This window comes from Dendrobates tinctorius, unplaced genomic scaffold (assembly GCF_039654945.1).
Source record: "Dendrobates tinctorius isolate UK_male_01 unplaced genomic scaffold, ASM3965494v1 ptg000016l, whole genome shotgun sequence".
Classification (NCBI taxonomy): Eukaryota; Metazoa; Chordata; class Amphibia; order Anura; family Dendrobatidae; genus Dendrobates; species Dendrobates tinctorius.
The window spans coordinates 86,673,705-86,695,308 of record NW_027361684.1 but is presented as its reverse complement, the minus strand read 5'-3'; the positions used below and the strand labels follow the sequence as shown (position 1 = coordinate 86,695,308).

Genomic DNA, 21,604 nt, shown 5'->3' with positions numbered 1-21,604 from the left:
CATAAAAGGGGCAGAAAACATAGAGGCAGATTTTCTGAGTCAAAATACCCTGAGGCAAGGAGAATGGGCGCTAAATCGGTCCATTTTTCAAAAAATAACGCAGCTTTGGGGGAAACCAGTAATAGACCTCTTTGTCAACAAGCACAACAGGCTAGCTTATGAGTTCCCCCCAGTGGCTCTGATCCCAACAGTTGTCAGGAAGATCAGAAACGATCAAGCCAGGGTGATTCTAATAGCCCCGTTTTGGCCGAAAAGGCCCTGGTTTTCTCTACTACAAAGAATGTCCCTCTCCTATCCATGGGTTCTGACAGAAATCCCGGACCTACTAGCTCAAGGCCCAATATTCCACGCTCAGATCAAAGGATTCCATCTGACGGCGTGGAATTTGAAAGGTCTCTTTTAATGGATAGAGGGTTCTCCCCCCGGGTTGGTGGCCACCCTGCTAAAGAGTAGGAAACCAGTGAGGACTAACATCTACGGCAGAACATGGAATAAGTTTCTACAGTTCCTAGGTAAGCTGTTAGGATAAGAACCCCCGATTAGTGCCATCCTGGAGTTCTTACAATCGGGGTTGCAGATGGGGTTAGCGGTGAACACGCTTAAAGTTCAGGTGTCTGCACTAGGGGAGCGCTACAACTGCAAATTGGCATCAAATAGATGGGTAGCCAGATTCATTAAATCCTGCCATAGAGCTAGGCCTATCCCAATACTCAGAATAGCCCCCTGGGATTTAAACCTAGTGCTAGAAGCCCTTACAAAGGCACCGTATGAGCCATTACACCAGCTACCCCTAAAGTTTCTGACCCTAAAGACGATCATTTTAGTGGCCCTTACGTCAGCCCGCAGAATAAGCGACTTACAGGCTCTCTCGGTAAATCCACCTTATACAAAAGTTTTTCAGGATAGGGTGGTGTTAAGAACAGACCCCGCTTATCTGCCTAAGGTAGCATCAGATTTCCATCGAGGTCAGGAGATTGTCCTCCCATCCTTCTGCGAGAATCCAAAAAATTTGGGGGAGGAAAAATTCCATAGTTTGGATGTTAAGAGAGCTCTATTAGAATACATATCTGTCACTAGCCAGTGGAGGAGGTCCCAGTCCCTATTCGTAGCTTTTCAGGGTGCCAGGAAAGGCTATGGGGTTTCAAAAGGGACTATTGCTAGATGGATTAGGGAGACCATTAGTGTAGCCTACTCAGCTAGTGGCATCCCGATTCCTGACGGCATCAAGGCTCATTCCACCAGAGCCGTGGCGACCTCCTGGGCTGAATAGGCAGAGAGATCAATTGAACAGATTTGTAAGGCCGCTACCTGGGCCTCACCTTCCACCACCTTTAAGCACTATAGATTAAATCTATCCTCCTCTGCTGACCTAACCTTTGGTAGAAGGGTGCTGCAAGCGGTGGTCCCTCCCTAAGGTGTTTTGAAGTTTCAAAAAATCTCTCAGGTGTGCTGTCATGGGTGAAGGGAAAACCACCATGGTTACTTACCGGTAGCCGGTTTTTCCGGAACCCATGACAGCACCCGTATATTCCCCCCCCTTTTTCACCGTATGGGTGTGCACAGTTAGTAGGGTGCTTTTGAGTGATGTGGTGTTGGATTAAACCTGTAACTAACCGGGAAGTCCTCTCAATGCTCTGTAACCCAACTGAAGCGGGGGAGAGATGCCGCCCCTTATGTCTCAGTAGGTTCCTGTCCTGGCGGGGCGGATCCCTCTCTCAGGTGTGCTGTCATGGGTTCCGGAAAAACCGGCTACCGGTAAGTAGCCATGGTGGTTTTGGCTCCTGAAGCTTGAATCCACACTTGGAAGGCTCTTCTGGGCTTTTGTCTGCTCTCTGCAAGGCTGTCTGCAGAGTAATTGTCTGACCCTGAAGACACCTTCTTTTATCTACACTCCTCCCAAACAATGTTGCTTGTTTAGGGGGAGTTTTTGACAAGTGTCTAGACATTGTTTACTCAAAGCACGTGCGCGCACAAGGCACTGACGTGCGCGGTGCCAAGCGCTCGTCAGCGATCACATAGACTGTAATGCTATTTTTGGGCGCACACCGAGCGCACACGTACGCGCGCGATTTTTTTTAAGTATGTAGGCGGAACAAAAAATGCAACATGTAGCGTTCGGCGTGTCTGGGCGCACACCTGTAAATTGCGTAGCGCACGCTAAATGCTGATGAGCGCGTACATTCGCAAGACCCTGCGATCACCATGTTAAAGATGGGGGAACATTGAGTGTGCGCCCGATAGCACACGATGCGCTGCGCGATCAAACGCTAGTGTGAAACCAGCCTAAGCCATACTGTTGGGATAGCATGAACGGTCTCCTTTGGACTCCTTTTTTGTATTTCTCTTGAGACATGATATAAAAAAAAACCCTAGATAATAAAGGGTTAATAATATACCTGGCTACACCGGCCACAGTGCAGGGGCGACAGTTTGTTTTGTGCTGAGCCTCTCTACAGAACCAAAATAATCCAATAAAAAATATAGAAGAAAAGAAGACAATGTACTTCATCTGTGCAGGCAGCATTGATTCCTGGGCAGGCAGAGGACAGAATGAGTGACCTGTGGTGTCCACATTATCTGTAACCAGAGTGGAAATGACCTTTGTTCCTCTCCATAATTGTAAAAAAGACTTTCGATAGAGCACTGTGGCAGTTACTTATGAGTGAAATCCGACATTCACTTCCATGGTCGATCAGGTCTTCGCGGCCGGTAGATTTCACAGAGCTGGATCTCAACTAGCAATTAACCCTCAGGTTGCAAGTCAACTCTACGGCCAATTTCTGTCCTTAATCTAGTCTTTCAATGCAGTTACAAGGGGTTGAGGTTTATATATTGAATCCTTGTAATGGTGATCAGATAACATTATGATATGCAATTACCATGAATAATAACGGCTGATTAAACCCGTATTTATGGATATAGAAATTATCAATATTCCAACAAAAATCCACATTACAAGACTGCAGATGCCAGAGGAGATCCATGTTCCACATTCAAGCTGGGGCTACATGATGACATCTGTCACGCTACCTAGAAATCACGGTGTCAAATTACTAAATTGCATGTAATTATTTCCTATGGTGACTATAGCGACCTGCCGCCACACGGTTGCAAATATTTCCGAATGTGCTTCAGTTTTCTGTCACTGATCACAAATCATATGTGACTCTTTTGCCATAAAGTCAATATAAGGTGCATGTGGCAAGTTGCGCAAATGTTTTTGATCACATGACTTGTGTGAGAATTACTGTCGCGCAGCACATGTCGCCATTTGGCCTCGCTCTTCACCACATTACGATGAAGGCAGTGAAATCTAGTAAGAAATATTATGAATTCTTACAGAATGGTTTGGTTCCCTTTTGTGGCTATAATGTAGATATTTATCTTATAGTGGATTTTGGGTATCATGATGGTAAGCCACAATTACTTGCCACTTCTGCATTTGATCGCAGTATGTTAAGAGAATGCAGTGCTAATAATTTGGCACCAACAACATATAGGTGGTAATGTCAGCAGTTCAGCACACGGTACTCAGATATGTGTAAAATCATGGTGTCAACACTGTTAAGGTCTAGATCACCACTTGCTTAAATTCACGGGTCACTTACCAAAGCTCATTGTTGGAATTGAGCAGCTGTCATCTGAATAATCGACTCCCCGTTATCAGGCACAATATAGACATCTGGAAACAGCAACTTCAACCTGTTATATCCTTGATTTACCTTATTTTTCTGACTATAAGACGCACCAGACCATAAGATGCACCTAGGTTTTGGAGGAGGAAATTAGAAAAAATATTGAAGCAAAAAATGTGGTCAATTCTGTACTAATATCCCCTATCCTGGTATACATGGCCCCCTCACCCCCATCCTGGTAGGCATGTCCTCCTCATCCCTATCTTGGTTGGAATGGCCCCCTTATCTTTACCCTGGTATGCCTGGCCCCCTCATCCCCATCCTGGTATGCATGACCCCATCATTATCCTGGTATGATTGGCCCCCATCCCCATCCTTTATTCATGGCCCCCATCAAAAAAACATTTAAAAAAATCATAAACCATTATACTTGCCTTCCTGCTCTCCCTCACAGCTTCCTGTTCTGATGCCAGCAGCTGATTTCACCTTATAAGCAGCGCATGGCAGTGAAGTCATGCGCTGCTTACAAGCAGAGGATAGTTGCCAGAATACTCGCTGCTCTCCACGCCGGTTCTATGTGCATGGAGAGCAGTGAATATTCATCTTTAATAGCTGGCACAGTGTTGGCCACAGCCTCCAGCTTCCTGGAGCTGCCAACCGTTCATGTATACCCGTTACTAAAGGGAATGAATATTCACTGCTTTCCACGCCTATGGGAGTAGAGAGCAGTGAGTATTCATTCCATTAAGTAGCGGGCATACGCGAAAGAACAGGAAGCCGGCTGCTGAGGCTAACAGCGTGCCTGCTATTAAAGAAAAAATGAATATTCAATTTTTTTCCATGCCCATGGATGTGGAGTGCCGTGAGTATTCATTTCTCTTTAGCAGCGGACACAGGAGTTAGCCGCAGCTGCCGGCTACTGCCTCTTGTAACCCGCTACTCAGCCGCTGTAGCTCCGCCACACCACAGCCAGAGCTGTTACATCAGGACTAAAAGACATACCCCCTTTTTCCTCCACATTTTTAGAGGAAAAAAGTACCTTATAATCCAAAAAATACAATAATATACGGTCTGTTAACATGTTCCTCGGATGTTGAATTAAGGATGCACTTTGCAGAAAAGTTCTTTTTTTTTATCATAATTTGGAAAATAGTGTGTCCAGTTTACTAATCGAAGAGGTCTTTTAATCCTAGAGATTACAGTTAGCCAGGATAGACATTGACTTTCTGGACATCCAACTGTGAGGAACCCTATAAATCTTCTTAATAAAGGGACCACAGCCCTAGCTAGAACACTGCAACACCCGTACAGTTATACTTGCACAGTGACATCCCTGATGCTAGCGTGATCTTAAATTCAGTGATGTTACAATAAAGCAGGAATAACTTGTCAGAAGGACATGGCACTAAATTGGCACTGCAGCTCATATATTCTCTGGTTAGTTGAGGCTACCCAGTAGTAGTTTAGTAGTCGGAGCCAAGTAAACCGCTGCCTGAGGACTCTACTTACATTTATCTTTGTGGGAGACTTGCAAAGAAAGAACTTAATCTTGATGAATCTCTTTTACCTCCTTAATTCACCTTGCTCACAGTCCTTGCACTTTTAGTATAGGCAATTAAAATCTCATACATGCATGCAAGCCTGGATTAGTGACTGTGAGGCAAGTATACAGAGAAAGAATGCTTCTATTGTTTCAGAGGTTGTTAAAATCTGCGCCATTATATTTACAATCAGTTGACTGACCTCCAAAGTCATTTTATGCCAATTTCATTGGAGTAGGGTGGATTTACAGTGACAAGGCAAGTATCTGGAGTCGAGTAACCCGTGGACCGTTGGACATAAAATTACAATAAAAAAAGTTTATTTTTTTTAAATTACATTTTGTCTTTTTCTTATGTAATTATTTTATTACCGTATCCCTCATCCTAACTTAACCTAATCCTAACTTAACCTAATCCTATTCCTAATCCTAACTAAAGCCCCCGTTACACACTGCGATATCGTTAGCAATATCGCTGTAAAGTCACAGATTTTGTGACGTTGCAGCGATATTGCTAGCGATATCGCTGCATTTGATACCTCCGACCGGCTCCCCCGCTGGTTATCGCTGATCGCGCGAGAAGCTCCTGGACCGTTCCTCATCGGTCACTTCCTGCGGCGCTTCCTGTGGCGCCGACGAGCGACGCGTGGAGCCGGGCGGGAGGACGCAGGATCGCCGTGTCTGACAGCTAAGTAGCGACCCCCGACCCCAGCGATGTCACTGGTGAGATCTGCCTGTGTGGCAGCTCACTAGCGACCACCTAGCGATGCACCAGCGATCCTGACCACGTCATATCGCTGGTCGGGATCGCTGGTGCATCGCTAGGTGTAACGGTACCCTAAGAGTTTTTTATTTTAAGTCGCTGCCTGTGCCTATACGGCACCCAAAAAACATACCGTGGGGTAGTAGACCATTCTAGCATAGTGGCTATGGCAGCTAAACAAGGGTCCTCTGAACTTAATTTGCATGCATTTGATTGCCAGCATTAAGGGTGCCTCTGGTCCCTGCGACATCATGGCATATGTGCAGCCTAGTCATTAATCCTCAACGACGATGACATAAAGGTCTTGTAAGCGTCAGAGGCACTCAAAATGCAGTATTCGAGTGTCGTTTCAAGACGTTTGCAGGTCCGGTGTCTGGCAGCCATGTAGTACTGTGGATTGCCGGACCAGGATCCTGCTAATCTTTATCTCATTTCTAGTTGTTATGAGACACTACTGCACTTTTTGCATTATTTTTTATGACCATACTATTATGACACTCGTCCTATTCAGAGATGAGTTAAAGTACATACCGTAAGATATTCCTGCAATATTACATTTACCAAAGGAAATATAGTTCTCAGAACTTTTTCTTTATTTTGTGTGTCCTTATAACTAAAGCTGTGATCCTTGAGCACATACCTATAACCAGCAACAGAAAAGTAAAAGATAAAAATAATGTTTGAGAAACACCATTCCCACTGTCAAGCATGGAGGTGCAAACTTTGTTTTGAGGGTGTTTCTCTGCTTAGAGCACAGGACTACTTCACTGCATCAATGGGAGAATGGATGGAGCTATGTACCATAAAATGCTGAGTGACAACCTCTTCCCTCCGCCAGGACATTAAAAATGGGTCGTGGCTGGGTCTTCCAGCAAGACAATGACCCAAAACATACAGCCAAGGCAATAAAGGAGTGGTTCAAAAAGAAGCACATTAAGGTCATGGGGTGGCCTAGCCAGTCTCCAGGCCTTAATCCCATAGAAAAGTTATGGAGGGAGTTGAAGCTCCGAGTTGCCAAGTGACAACATCTTAATGATTTAGAGATCAGCAAAGAGGAGTGGACCAAAATTAATTATGACGTGGGCAAACTTCATCATCAACTACAAAATCGTCTGACTGCTGTGCTTGCCAACAAAAATTTTGCCACCAAGGATTAAGTCTTGTTTGCAAGAGGGATCAAATACTTATTTCTCACTGCAAAATGCAAATAATTTTATATAAATTATACAATGTGATTTTCTTGATTTTTATTTTTGATATTCTCTCTCTCAATGTTAAAATTAACCTCCCCTTAAAATTATAGACTGTTCATGTCTTTGTCATTGAGCCAACTTACAAAATCAGCAAATCAGTTTGTCAAGGAGCGCTTCCGGATGATTCTTTAATTACACAAGTTTTTATGTCTGATAATAAACTGGATATTCCTTGAAATATTCGGAGTAATTAATGAATCATCCAGAAGCGCTCCTTGACAAACTGGAAATCCTTTGCTGCATTCTCTGACGAATCTCCTACAAGGTAGTTCGTTCCACCTGTTTTGAGCTGCAGGCCAGCAGATCCAGACAATTACTCCAGTACCCAAACACAGGGTTATACACTGAGCAACAAGACACCAAAAAGGTGAGAAGAATTTTTTTATTTCTATTTGACATAATTAAAACTCTATACTTAGATCTGCCCCCTCCTTCTTTTTCTGGATATTCCTTGAAATATTCGGAGTAATTAATGAATCAGCCGGAAGCGCTCCTTGACAAACTGGAAATCCTTTTCTGCATTCTCCCACTGTATGTCTTTTATGAATAACAATAAATGGGTATCTTCAGGTCAAAGTGGAGCTTCCGACAGCAGTCACAGTCAACTGTGCTATTAATATTGTACGACAAGTTTCTGTCAGCGTAAAGAAAGTAATTTTAATTCTACGATTACCTTCATAGATAAAACAATTGTGATTAAAAGCATTTAGGAATTTATCTATACTGATATTTCCTTTTGCTTCTTTTTTTTCTATTCTCGGAGCTGAAAAAAAGCCGCTCGTTATTTGGTCTGGACGTGATCTGTGAAAATTGAATTTCTTTGAAATGATTTACATCTTGAAATCTTATCCATACATAAAGGTTCAGAATATGTAATGATGTCCAATTGTAGTAATGCCAGATGTTTCACGAACCCCCTCCTAGAGGCTACCCGCAGATGTTTTTATGGCTTCTCTGTTGGGGTTTCTCAAGTTTCCCTCATGTATTAATCTGTAGAATAAAAGGGTCCACACGATTATAAGCATAGTATGTCCTAAGAAGAGTTCCGATCAGTTTTCAACATTGATAAAGTAGGATGCAATTACAAAATGTCAGGAAAATTCTTCAAAACCTCCTGATCTCTCTTTAAGTGGCCATGCACAATACTTGTTTGATGCAACCTGAAAAGTCAATCCTTAAGGATTAATGTTCTGTGCATGTAATAAAAATCGATTAGTTCCGACCAGGGGAAATTAGTTCCATCTGGTGTAACAGATTAAAGATTTGCTTTGAATTTCTTTTCTCGGTCATACTGATTATATACCGCAGTCGGAGAACTAAATCTCCTTCTATGCACAAAATACATGTGAGCAGTATACATAAAAGATCGTGAAAAAAATATGACGATCTGAGCTTTTTAAGGGTTAGAGCCTGCACTGATCACACTACCATGAAATTTGTTTGTGGGGAAAAAAACATTACTGCTGATTTGTCAAGACTGTCATATTGTTATTATTACACATTATTCTAGAGGCACCTTTTTTGAAAATTCATTAAGCTTTCAGCTGGTGTACGCCAGCATCAGAATTGTACTCCAGTCTTTGACTGGAATATATTTCTATTGTCATTTAGGTCACTTTTGTGATGTAAATTATGATTCAATTAAATTGACATATTCAAGTTGTGCTAAGTCATGTCCCTCCCGCCCAAGTTGGCAAAAAAAACAACCCAAAGTCGAGTTACACAAGAATTGTACGTAATTTCCAGTAGTTTTCGATCAAGAAACTAATGAATTGGCACCTTTAATCTTTCAGAGTGTATTCATGCTAATATGAGGTATCAAGTAAAGATATAATGCGGTTTTTATATCCCTTTTTGTAGTGGTACTTTGAAGTATTTTGGTTTTTTTTTTCTTGTAAATTACATTGGTTGAAGAAATAGTTACATTTATTGTATTATTTCCATCTCAAGATCTGCAGCTTGAACCCGATAAAATAAAAATGGTTATACTCGCCACCCATGCCAGCGCTGTTCCAGCGGTGTCGGCACTTGCGTTTCCGGGATTATTTTGACACATGAGCCTGGCGCCCAATAAGCGCTGGTGTCACTGTCCTCACCTTCGGACAAATCTAACATCAAGAGGAAGTCATGGCTGTTGCTGCTTCTCTCTGACTTCCACTTGATGTTCTATTTCTCCAAAATCGGAGACAGGGACTCCAGCACTGGTTGGGCGCTAGACTCGCATTTCATAACCAACAAATAAAGTGGCACTTTATAACGCTGCAGCATGTATACAAATAAATATATATATATATACAGTGCCTACAAGTAGTATTCAACCCCCTGCAGATTTAGCAGGTTTGATAAGATGCAAATAAGTTAGAGCCTTCAAACTTCACACAAGAGCAGGATTTATTAACAGATGCATAAATCTTACAAACCAAAAAGTTATGTTGCTCAGTTAAATTTTAATAAATTTTAAACATACAAGTGTGGGTCAATTATTATTCAACCCCTAGGTTTAATATTTTGTGGAATAACCCTTGTTTGCAATTACAGCTAATAATCGTCTTTTATAAGACCTGATCAGGCCGGCACAGGTCTCTGGAGTTATCTTGGCCCACTCCTCCATGCAGATCTTCTCCAAGTTATCTAGGTTCTTTGGGTGTCTCATGTGGACTTTAATCTTGAGCTCCTTCCACAAGTTTTCAATTGGGTTAAGGTCAGGAGACTGACTAGGCCACTGCAACACCTTGATTTTTTCCCTCTTGAACCAGGCCTTGGTTTTCTTGGCTGTGTGCTTTGGGTCGTTGTCTTGTTGGAAGATGAAATGACGACCCATCTTAAGATCCTTGATGGAGGAGCGGAGGTTCTTGGCCAAAATCTCCAGGTAGGCCGTGCTATCCATCTTCCCATGGATGCGGACCAGATGGCCAGGCCCCTTGGCTGAGAAACAGCCCCACAGCATTATGCTGCCACCACCATGCTTGACTGTAGGGAAGGTATTCTTGGGGTCGTATGCAGTGCCATCCAGTCTCCAAACGTCACGTGTGTGGTTGGCACAAAAGATCTCGATCTTGGTCTCATCAGACCAGAGAACCTTGAACCAGTCTGTCTCAGAGTCCTCCAAGTGATCATGAGCAAACTGTAGATGAGCCTTGACATGACGCTTTGAAAGTAAAGGTACATTACGGGCTCGTCTGGAACGGAGACCATTGTGGTGGAGTACGTTACTTATGGTATTGACTGAAACCAATGTCCCCACTGCCATGAGATCTTCCTGGAGCTCCTTCCTTGTTGTCCTTGGGTTAGCCTTGACTCTTCGGACAAGCCTGGCCTCGGCACGGGAGGAAACTTTCAAAGGCTGTCCAGGCCGTGGAAGGCTAACAGTAGTTCCATAAGCCTTTCACTTCCGGATGATGCTCCCAACAGTGGAGACAGGTAGGCCCAACTCCTTGGAAAGGGTTTTGTACCCCTTGCCAGCCTTGTGACCCTCCACGATCTTGTCTCTGATGGCCTTGGAATGCTCCTTTGTCTTTCCCATGTTGACCATGTATGAGTGCTGTTCACAAGTTTGGGGAGGGTCTTAAATAGTCAGAAAAGGCTGGAAAAAGAGATAATTAATCCAAACATGTGAAGCTCATTGTTCTTTGTGCCTGAAATACTTCTTAATACTTTAGGGGAACCAAACAGAATTCTGGTGGTTTGAGGGGTTGAATAATAAATGACTCTCTGAATAAACTTTTCACAATTTAAAAAAAAATTAAACAAAGAAATAACATTCTTTTTTGCTGCAGTGCATTTCACACTTCCAGGCTGATCTACAGTCCAAATGTCACAATTCCAAGTTAATTCCGAATGTGTAAACCTGCTAAATCTGCAGGGGGTTGAATACTACTTGTAGGCACTGTATATATATATATATATATATATATATATATATATATATATATATATATATCTCTATACATACAGTCAGTGCCTTGCAAAAGTATTCGGGCCCCCTGGAACTTTTCAACCTTTTCCCACATATCATGCTTCCAACATAAAGATACCAAATGTAAATTTTTGGTGAACAATCAATAACAAGTGGGACACAATTGTGAAGTTGAACGATATTTATTGGTTATTTAAAATTTTTGTGGAAATTCAAAAACTGAAAAGTGCGGCGTGCAATATTATTCGGCCCCTTTAACTTACTATTTTGTTGCGCCACCTTTTGCTGCGCTTACAGCTGCAAGTCGCTTGGGGTATGTCGCTATCAGTTTTGATGTCGCTATCTGTTTGTGAACAGCTGTTTTCAGCTCTTTCCACAGATTCTCGATTGGATTCAGGTCTGGACTTTGACTTGGCCATTCTAACACCTGGATACGTTTATTTGTGAACCATTCCATTGTAGATTTAGCTTTATGTTTGGGATCATTGTCTTGTTAGAAGACAAATCTCCGTCCCAGTCTCAGGTCTTTTGCAGACTCCAACAGGTTTTCTTCAACAGGTTTTCTTCAAGAAGACCAAAGAGCTGTCTAAGGACACTAGGGACAAAATTGTAGCTCTGCACAAGGCTGGGATGGACTACAGGACAATAGGCAAGCAGCTTGGTGTTATTAGAAAATGGATTAAACACAATGACGGTCAATCTTCCTCGGTCTGAGGCTCCATGCAAGATCTCGCCTTGTGGGGTAAGGATGATTCTGAGAAAGGTCAGAAATCTGCTCAGAACTACACGGGAGGACCTGGTCAACGACCTAAAAAGAGCTGGGACCCCAGTCTTAAACATTACCGTTAGTAACACACTATGTTGTCATGGATTAAAATCATGCAGGGCATTCAAGTTCCTCCTGTTCATGCCAGCACATGTCCAAGCCCATTTGAAGTTCGCCAATGACCATCTGGATGATCCAGAGGAGGCATGGGAGAAGTCATGTATTGTGAGATTTGGGCCAATAACTTCCATCCCTCAGTAAGAGCATTGAAGATGGGCTGTGGTGGGTCTTCCAGCATAAGTGAGCTGAAGCACACAGCCAGGGCAACTAACGAGTTGCTTGTAAAGGCCCCGTCTCACTAAGCAATCTCGGTAGCGAGATCGCTGCTGAGTCACAACTTCTGTGACATAACAGCGATCTCACCAGCGAGATTGCTGTGTGTGACAGCGATCAGCGAGCGGCCCCCCTGCCGGTATCGCTGATCGCTGCAAGAAATCTCTGGATATTTCTTTGGTCGCTGGTCTCCCGCTGGCCAGCACGCATCGCTGTGTGTGACAGCGGGAGACCAGCGATCAGGTGTAAAAAATAATAAAAAAAATAAAAAATATAGTTATTCTCACCTTCCGACGTCCTGTTCAGCCGTCCTGCCTCTCTCCACGCTCCGGTCCCAGTGATCCTTTGCATGAATGACCGCGAGACTTTGTTATCCCGCGAGACCGTGACATCTTGCGGTCATTCGTGCAAAGGATCACTGGGACCGGAGCGTGGAGAGAGGCCGGAAGACTGCGCGGGACATCGGATGGTGAGAATAACAATATTTTTTATTTTGATTCTATTTTTTACAGGATGGCAAGCGATGCCGCGCGCTCTGCATCGCTGTGCTGATCGCTGGTGAAGCTGTCTGTGTGACAGCTCACCAGCGATCACATAGCGACTTACTAGCGATCCTGACACCTTGATATCGGTGTCGGGATCGCTGGTAAGCCGCTTAGTGAGACGGGGCCTTAAGAAGCATTTCAAAGTTCTGGAGTGGCCTGGCCAGTCTCCAGACCTGAACCCAATAGAAAATCTTTGGAGGGAGCTGAAACATCTATGTTGCCCACTGTCTGATCTGTATGGAGGAGTGGGCCAAACTCTGCTGCAGTGTGTGTGCAAACTTGGTCAAGAACTACAGGAAATGTCTGACCTCTGTAATTGCAAACAAAGGTTTCTGTAGTTTCTTTCTCTCACAGTTGAAGTGTACTTTCGCTAAAAATTACAGATCTCTCCATTCTTTGTGGGTGGGAAAATCAGCAGTGTATCAAATACTCATTTTCCTCACTGTAGATAATTATTTAGAAGTCCCAAGGATATGTGACTAGCGGCACCAGTGTACTTTTTGTTCAGCTCCTTTGCTTAGAGGTGGTGAGCCAGATAGTAGAGCTTATTCAGCTTAAGTGCTTGGTTTAACAGTGCTCTGCATTTACATTCACATAATATGAGAAAGTATGCGGCACTCACCCTGGCGTGTTTGCAGAAAGTGCTGGACCCGTTGACATGTGGAAACATGAAACCGCCGTCGTCCTTTTCACTCTCTCCGCATACCTTTGCACCTGGCCATCTAAGATGAAAGTCCTGTAACAACAACACAAAATAAAGGACTTTGTGCAGACACGCCATGGTGAGTGCTGCATACTTTTTCTCATATTTTGTAGGTATTTTTTTTTTTTTAAATTATTTTCTGACTAAAATACAAATGAAATGTGTCATCTTTAACTTTCGGCCCTTTAGGCTAAGTGTACACGGTGATTTTCCTCCTGCGGATTTTTCCGCTCAGATTTGAAGAAATCCGCAGGTCAAATGACCTGCATTTTTCCTGCGGATTTCTTCCTTTTTATTGTGGTTTTCCTGCGGTTTTTGTGCGGTTTTCCACTGCGGTTTTCCCCCTGCGGATTTGGAGAATGGAGCAGGTGGAAAACCGCACAAAAGTGACATGCTGCATTTTTTGTACTGCACAAAAACCGCGCGTAAAAAAACCACAGCGTTTTTTTTTTTTTTTTGATTTACATGCTACTGTAAATCCCTTTGCGGATCTGCAGCGTTTCTGCGCGGTAAAATCCGCTGCGTATCCGCAGGAGAAATGCATCGTGTGCACATGGCCTTAGAGATCATTTCAACTTTAACTGTTCACAATAACAGTAATTTTGACCAGGGGTGCACAAACTTTTACATATCACTGTATGAATCCCCCCAGCACACTCACTGTGCTTTGCGAGATTTCGCCGGTTAATGAACCAGGAACGGCGGTGATGAATGCATATTCCCAGGCAAAACCCGTCTAGTGGGCGCAGCCTTCCATCATACAGCAAAGTCCTGCCCCGTCTAGTGTCACAGCCATCTAGTGGGCACGGCATCGCTCAACCCAAATGTATGGAGCGAGGCCGAACCCACTAGTTGTGCTCTAGCCGAGAGTACGTATAAGGTCGGGATCACACGTGCGAGAAACATGGCCGAGTCCGCATGTTAATACCCGGCTCTGCCGGCACTTGGGAGTGGAGTGTGCAGCTGCTGCATGTATTGCTATGTGGCCCCATTCTCCGCTCCAGAGTGCCGGCGGCAGTGCATGGTATTAACATGCGAGACTTGGCTGTGTTTCTCGCACGTTTGATCCCGGCCTTGCGCATACATTGCCGCTGTTTCCAGCTCAGAAACAAGCAAATCCTCATAGCACAAAGTGCGTGCCCCAGGTGGGATTCATAAGTCTGTCACACAGAGGGACTGCAGACTTTTCATTTTAGACCAGACAACCCCTTTTAAAGGTTTACTAAGTCTGAGGGCAGGTTCAGCATATTTTACGTACATGTTCTGTCCATGTTAAAATCAGATATGTGGACAGCACGTGGACTAATGCTATTAAATAGGGTTGTCGAGGTGACTGTTTTCAAACAGACTAAAGGGGTTTTTACACATAGCGATATCGCTAGCAATATCGCTAAAGCGTCACTGATTTTGTGACGCACCAGCGATATCGCTGTGATGCTTACCTCCGACCGGCTCCCCCCCGCTGTCTGTGGCTGATCGCGCGAGATCGGCCGGGTCCATTTCTCGTCGGGCGCTTCCTGCTGGCGACGACGAGCGACGCGTGGACGCGGGCGGGAGGACGTCAGGATCGCCGCGTCTGAAAGGTAAGTAATGACTGCTGCTGCATCGCTGTGAGATCTTCCTGTTTGGCAGCTCACTAGCGACCATTTAGCGATGCACCAGCGATCCTGACCGGGTCATATCGTGGTCGGATCGCTGGTGCATCGCTAAATGTAAAGGGGCCTTTACTGTCTGTCAAAAGATAACAAAAAGAAATCGTCGGAGCCCATATGGATCATCCATTTATAGCTTTTTTTTTTTTTTTTTTTTTACTGATTTATTACAATTAACGTAAGAGATTGTAAGTGGTGGTGTAATTTTTATGTTTTGATGTATAAAAACATGTCATGTGAATGTAAAATACCATCACACAGATGGCATGTGGAGGAAAATCGTCCATTTTTCTAAATAAAAACAAATTTTCATACACCCTTCAGAACCTGGCCTAAAACGATCATCATTTATCATCCATGTTAAATTAGTGGAGAGCTGGTCACTGTGCTCAGTAGCTTCCAGCAGTCCCACAAACTATGAATGGAGTGGCAGCACACATGCTCAACCGATGCGTCATTCAAATTCCTTAGAATACGGCTTTAACTATGTCCATCTGACAAGCTGGAAAATGTAGCAATGACATTGTATGCCACTGATGCTAGATGAAATACATGTTATGGTGTTTTCCACTAATAAGCAGTTTTACATGTATTACTGTTGTAAAGCAATAATTTGTGCACTGAAAGCTAGATGTTATTTATTAAGGTAAAATGGTTCATGATTGCCGCCTAATGTACGGATTCTGCTTCTTTGTCGTGCAGCTGATCGGAATGCTGTTGGCGTGCTGTCTTTCCCGGTTCATCACTGCAAATCAATACGAGATGGTGTAACATGGTAAATTTGCACCTTTTTCTTTCTGTCTAGCATGAGGCTCCAGCACCCTACATCACTTACAAGCGCTGAATTGTATTTGATTTTAAATTGCTGTGATTTAAAACTAATCTGCTCCGTCGGCGATGGTGTGTCTGCCTTATTGGTGCATGCGAGGCCCTTGCATGTATTGCTCATGCATGTTTATGCTTTTTTGTTTAATCTGTAAATTAGAAAATTGGGTTAATATAATTTTCTACATTAATGCTTTATCACCAAAAATGGGGAAAACATACGGTACACGTTTGTAATTTACTTTTAATTTATCCAGTTGTGCACTCTTTTTGTCAGGCTAAAAGGGGTATTTCCCCCATAACAAGTGAGGTCCTTTTATACTTGTCCCCTGCACAGTGTCACTCTTAGAATGCGGAGTATGCATGTTTCAAAATTGGTAAATCTTATTGAATAGCAAAGATTTTTTTTTTTTTTTTTTAAACATTGAAAAAGATACAAAAGACAAACAAGTGACACCCTCAAGCTCAAATATAACCATAAAAATGTAAATAGTGGGCAAAAAAAGATAGCTCCCCTAGTATATGTCTTAAGAGGTGTCTAAAATAACTGGGTATCATCTACTCAATAAGAATGTAATGGTAAACTCAGTATCTCATATATAATAGACACATCCCAATCAATAGCCAGAGGAGTAAGTCAAACTCTTCCAATATATAGTTTAAATCCATTCAGACTTGATGAACATGTTAATGATAGAAGCTTTCTTACGCACACAAGGAGAAAAGAGGCTTGGGTGCTCACTAAAACAAGGAGAGCAACCACCCTGACGTGCGTTTCACATATTCAATACATACAGCTTTCTCAAGGGGAGATTTTATGGTATTATTTGCCAGAATTTTTTTGTAATTTGAGTAATGGGTTACGTGGGAAGCCACGTAACCGACAACCAGCCAATGTGACTAATTTATACTGGGGCCTCTACTGTACCTAAGGCAATGGTGTTCTGAGGGTTTTTTCAGGCAGAGTTTGTACTAATTCAACAGAAACAAAATACTGCATTCTTCATTGGATGCTTGCTTGGCATACCCCCAGTGCTGCTATGTAAATGAGTCCAAAGTGTGGTTCTCATTTTGGCTTTGTTGTTTTTTCTTTTTATTTAAAAAGAAAAAAAGAAAAGCAACTTATTAAATATATTTAGTGGCAAGTATGTGATATATTGTTTTCTCTTCCCAGGATCCACCCATTATTACATGAGGAGCTGAAGGAATCAAGAAGGAATTTACAGAATGTTAGAGCACACGACACATTTACCAAGCACTCCGTGTTACCATTTTGTAGTGTAACCATCCGTTCCAGTAAAGTTGTGCCATGAAGAGTAGCCTATATAGTGTCTAACTGCACACTTCCTCCCGGGAAGGCTTTTCGTATGATGGCACTTTGTGTGTTCTTTAGTCATACTGTAGTTGTATTGTTACTATGATAATCCATTAACTGCCTCGACCTGGCTGTGCATGCAGTGGCTGATACAAGTGAAGGGACGGAGACGTCCTTACCAACGATTTATTAAATGTTCTATACGTTTATATAAATCAGTACATGAAAAAACAAATATAGCCTATCTAATCTTTTTTATATATATATATATCTCTATATATTTATTTACAAGGCATACTTCTTTTTTTATTTTGCCATATACCACATTACTTAAAATAAATCTGTGATATTACAATACTTGAAAGAGTCATGTTGAGCTATGTCGTGCTTTGAATGGCATCCAGTAGGCCTAAAGCTAGGCTGCACCCTGGATTCTTACTCTGTGCTGTATGCCTAATGCTAATGATCTTTGTCTAGTGAATTTTTTGCTTCAGATTCCAAATTTTTGTGTTTCACTGTTACTAAACTGTTGTTGCTTACTGTGAAGGCAATTTATTGATGTTTTTTTTATCCTTTAGTGTACAGCTAACCTCAATTGTGCCGTCATGCCGATTCCTTTCGTTCGTTCTTAGCTAATGTTCCTCCAGTTTTGTTGCTTTGGAAGTATAGCAACCAAATTGATATTTTCAGAAAAGTGTGTAAACTTGGGTAAGGACACATGTTGGAAATGTTCAGACCTTTTTAAAGATAAAATTAGAAAATATGATAATTTTTTTCTTATAATGTCTCCATCTAGCATGCAGAGGACTATGCTTTGATATTGTGAGCATTTGTGATAAATATATATAAATAAACTGAACTACAAAGAGCTATTTTATTGTGTTCCTTTATTTATAACCCACCATCAAAATCATTTGATTTCATACCGTCCCAGTCATTTTATACATTCTAAGTGGCCTCATGTCACTGACAAATTTTTGTTAATTAGATCTGCAATTTTTGGTATCACTAAGCAATAGTGTGTTGAGAATTGCACCTGTTAATGGTAACCCATCATTCAATTCATGGTATCATGGGTTTACCGCGACAGAGGAGCGAGAAGACCGCAGCGCCGGATTTCTCCTACTCCTGCACTGATTACAAGCACCTTCATATTAAACAGTGTAAATTTCAGCTAATTTGCTGAGTTGAGAGCTCCTGGATCATTTAAGCTCTGAGCAGTGCACTGTTAGCTACTCCCACCTCCTGTATTATCTGAGCCCTAGCTAGCTTGTCAGAGCTAGCTTATGCTGCATGGCGGCAGGTTGGGGGTTGTTTGAGAAGTAGTTTGGTGGATTTATAGGAGACTGTTGCTAGGTTTTGCGTGTGTGATAATTACCTTGTTAATCCTACTTTGGTTTCACCCCATCCTACACTCTTCTGTGCATTCCTCTGTTGTTTGTGTATATATTTGTATGTCTGGTATTTTCCTTTATCCTTTTTCGTATTACCTTGTTATAGTTGGTGTATTGCTGTACACCACTACTCCCCTCTTTGGGTGGGGGAAGGGTACAGACTCAGGGAGGATTCAGGAGCTAAGGCAAATACATGGCGCCAGAGTCTTCACCATCAGAAGTAATCCGGGGAGCAGGGCTAGCTAGTGCCCTAGCGTTAGGGACAACAGAGTCGTGGCACATGGTGCCCAAACCATGGACAGCATAAATCCAAGGATGTCACTACATACAGTAAATGTCAAGTCATTCGGGCATTAGACTTTTTCTAGTTCTATTTCAGGAAGTTTTTCTGTTACATATACTATAGAGCTACTTTCGGACACCAGTCACTGTGTCCATAAGTCAGTTAACTCATATATGCTTATACTTGACACAACCCATGGTATTTTTTTATTTTTTTCATTCCCTGTTTTGGCTTATTACTGATGCAAAACACTGATCATAATACTAAGTGTTATTGTGCCATAAAGAGTAACTACATTGATTAATTTTTCTTTATTATAAATCAACAGTATGATCGAAGATAAGATGGTTTGCAATATATATTTTTTACAGAAAAATGCTTCCTCCCCTCTAACTTTCTCCTGCTTCGATCATTCACTCTGAAAAACTGTCTGTCTAGAAATCTGTCTTCGCTGAGGGGTCAAGTTATACTTGTTGGTTATAGATGTCTGGAGAGGAGGGAAGAAACTAAAGAAAGAAGCAAAGCACATGAAGAAAACCTGAGTGTCAGGTTTGTGGTATGTCTTTATACCTGTCTGGTTCAGCCATGCACTTAGAATCTAATGTCAATGAGCAATTCAAGTCTCGAACTAGACTACTGGAACTGGAAAGTTTCAAGTAATAAGGATCATAACTACAATATAATCATGTATTACAAGTTGGGTAAACAGCCAGTACATATGTATAACAAACGCTACTTGACTCAGGGCTGAAATTATAGTTACAGCCCAACAAGCTTATGTAGTCGTAAGTATGGAAAAAACACAATAGATCCATGTTTCCTGTAATTAAGGAGTAGAATCAGACTCACCAGCCAACAACTCCTTACTAACTCCGTGTAGTATCCAATGGTTTTGATATACAGCAGTAACAAACGAAGATCCCCAACTGATTCGGATTAAAACTTTTCACCATCTTTATTTAAACAACTTTAGAACCAAGTACACTTCAAAGAATTTCATAGCATTATCCTACGAGTTTCAGACATAAACTATATTCCTAGTCATGATAAATGCCTAATGACCGGATTAGTATTTTGTCTGAAACGCGTTAAATTACATAACATTCTCTGAATTGTGACTGGCTATTGACATAAAGGTGGTATAATCTGAATATACTAGGTGCTACCCGAAGTCCTATTTAACACCACAGATAATGTATAGTGATACAGATGGCTTTACTAACAGAGCAATACAATGAGTGTCATGTTGCTTCCATCCTTAAAATTTCTAAGATGGCAATCCATTACAACAAGGTCAAGCAGCAGAAATTGGGGACAACAAAGTTACAGACCGGCAGAGGGCAAAAACGAATCTCCACTGACCGGGATGACAGTCATCTTATTCGAATGTCACTCAGCAACCGCAGAATGACATCAAGTGACCTCAAAAGGAATGGCAAATGGCAGCTGGGGTGAAGTGCACGGCAAGAACAGTTCGTATCAAGCTGCTAGAGGCAGGGCTCAAGTCATGTAAAACTAGAAAAAAAGCCTTTCATCAATGAGAAGCAAAGGAGAGCCAGGCTGAAGTTTGCCAAAGACTATAAGAATTGGACCATAGAGGACTGGAGTAAAGTAATCTTCTCTGATGAGTCTAATTTTCAGCTTTGCCCAACACCTGGTCATCTAATGGTTAGACTGAGACTTGGAGAGGCGTACCAGCCACAGTGTCTTGCACCTACTGTGAAATTTGGTGGAGGATCGGTGATGATTTGGGGATGCTTCAGCAAGGCTGGAATTGGGTAGGTTAATCTTTGCAAAGGATGTATGAATCAAGCTGCCTACAAGGTTATCCTGGAAAAACAGTTGATTCCTTCTGCTCAGGCAATGTTCCCCAACTCTGAGGACTGTTTTTTTCCAGCAGGACAATGCGCCATGCCACACAGTCCTTCATCCACACATTGATCTATCACATCAAATCCCTGTCATGGCCAGCCCAATCTCCAGACCTGAACCCCATTGAAAACCTCTGGAATGTAATCAAGAGGAAGATGGATAGTCACAAGCCATCAAACAAAGAACTGCTTAAACTTTTGTACCAGGAGTGGCATAAGGTCACCCAAAAGCAGTGTGAAAGACTGGTGGCAAGCATGCCAAGACGCTTGAAAGCTGTGATTTTAAAAATCATGGTTATTCCACAAAATATTGATTTCTGAACTCTTCCTGCGTTTAAAACACTAGTATTGTGGTTTCTAAATGATTATAAACTTGTTTTCTTAACATTATTTGAGGTCTGCAAGCACTGCATTTTTTTGTTCTTTTGACCATTTCTTATTTCTGAAAATAAATACAAAATTTATTGCTTGGAAAATCGAAGACATGTCAGTAACTTATAGAATAAAAGAGCAATTTACATTTTACTCAAAAAATATAATTATAAAGAGAAAAATCAGAGAAACAGAAAATTTTGCAGTGGTCTCATAATTTTTGCCAGAGCTGTATATAATTATATATTACGGTATATAGAAATAGAATATAATTATAGTATATTATTATATCTTAAAAGTCTCATTGTTACACAAATATGACTTGTGCAAAAAAATAATTACTCTTTTGATCCAGTACTGTCATACAAGAAATGTTCAATTCCATGTTCATTGTAGACTAGAGGCCATAATCTTATGAGTCATCATACAGAGATGGTC

The 21,604-nt window shown here is 42.0% G+C and overlaps 1 protein-coding gene and 1 long non-coding RNA gene across 2 annotated transcripts in view; one reads left to right on the top strand and one right to left on the bottom strand.

Moving 5' to 3' along the window:
• TSPAN7 (tetraspanin 7) overlaps nucleotides 1–18,114 on the top strand; it is a 149,127-nt gene extending 131,013 nt beyond the window's left edge. Inside the window, exons 7-8 of the mRNA XM_073566019.1 lie at nucleotides 15,809–15,881; nucleotides 17,106–18,114. Of these exons, the coding sequence (XP_073422120.1) occupies nucleotides 15,809–15,877 (69 nt within the window). The 3' untranslated portion in view covers nucleotides 15,878–15,881; nucleotides 17,106–18,114. The remainder of the gene's footprint in view (nucleotides 1–15,808; nucleotides 15,882–17,105) is intronic.
• LOC141080646 (uncharacterized) overlaps nucleotides 7,975–21,604 on the bottom strand; it is a 30,550-nt gene continuing 16,920 nt past the window's right edge. The window contains exons 2-3 of the long non-coding RNA XR_012228980.1: nucleotides 13,374–13,487; nucleotides 7,975–8,181 (exon numbers count right to left, since the gene is read on the bottom strand). This is a non-coding gene — a long non-coding RNA (uncharacterized lncRNA). The remainder of the gene's footprint in view (nucleotides 8,182–13,373; nucleotides 13,488–21,604) is intronic.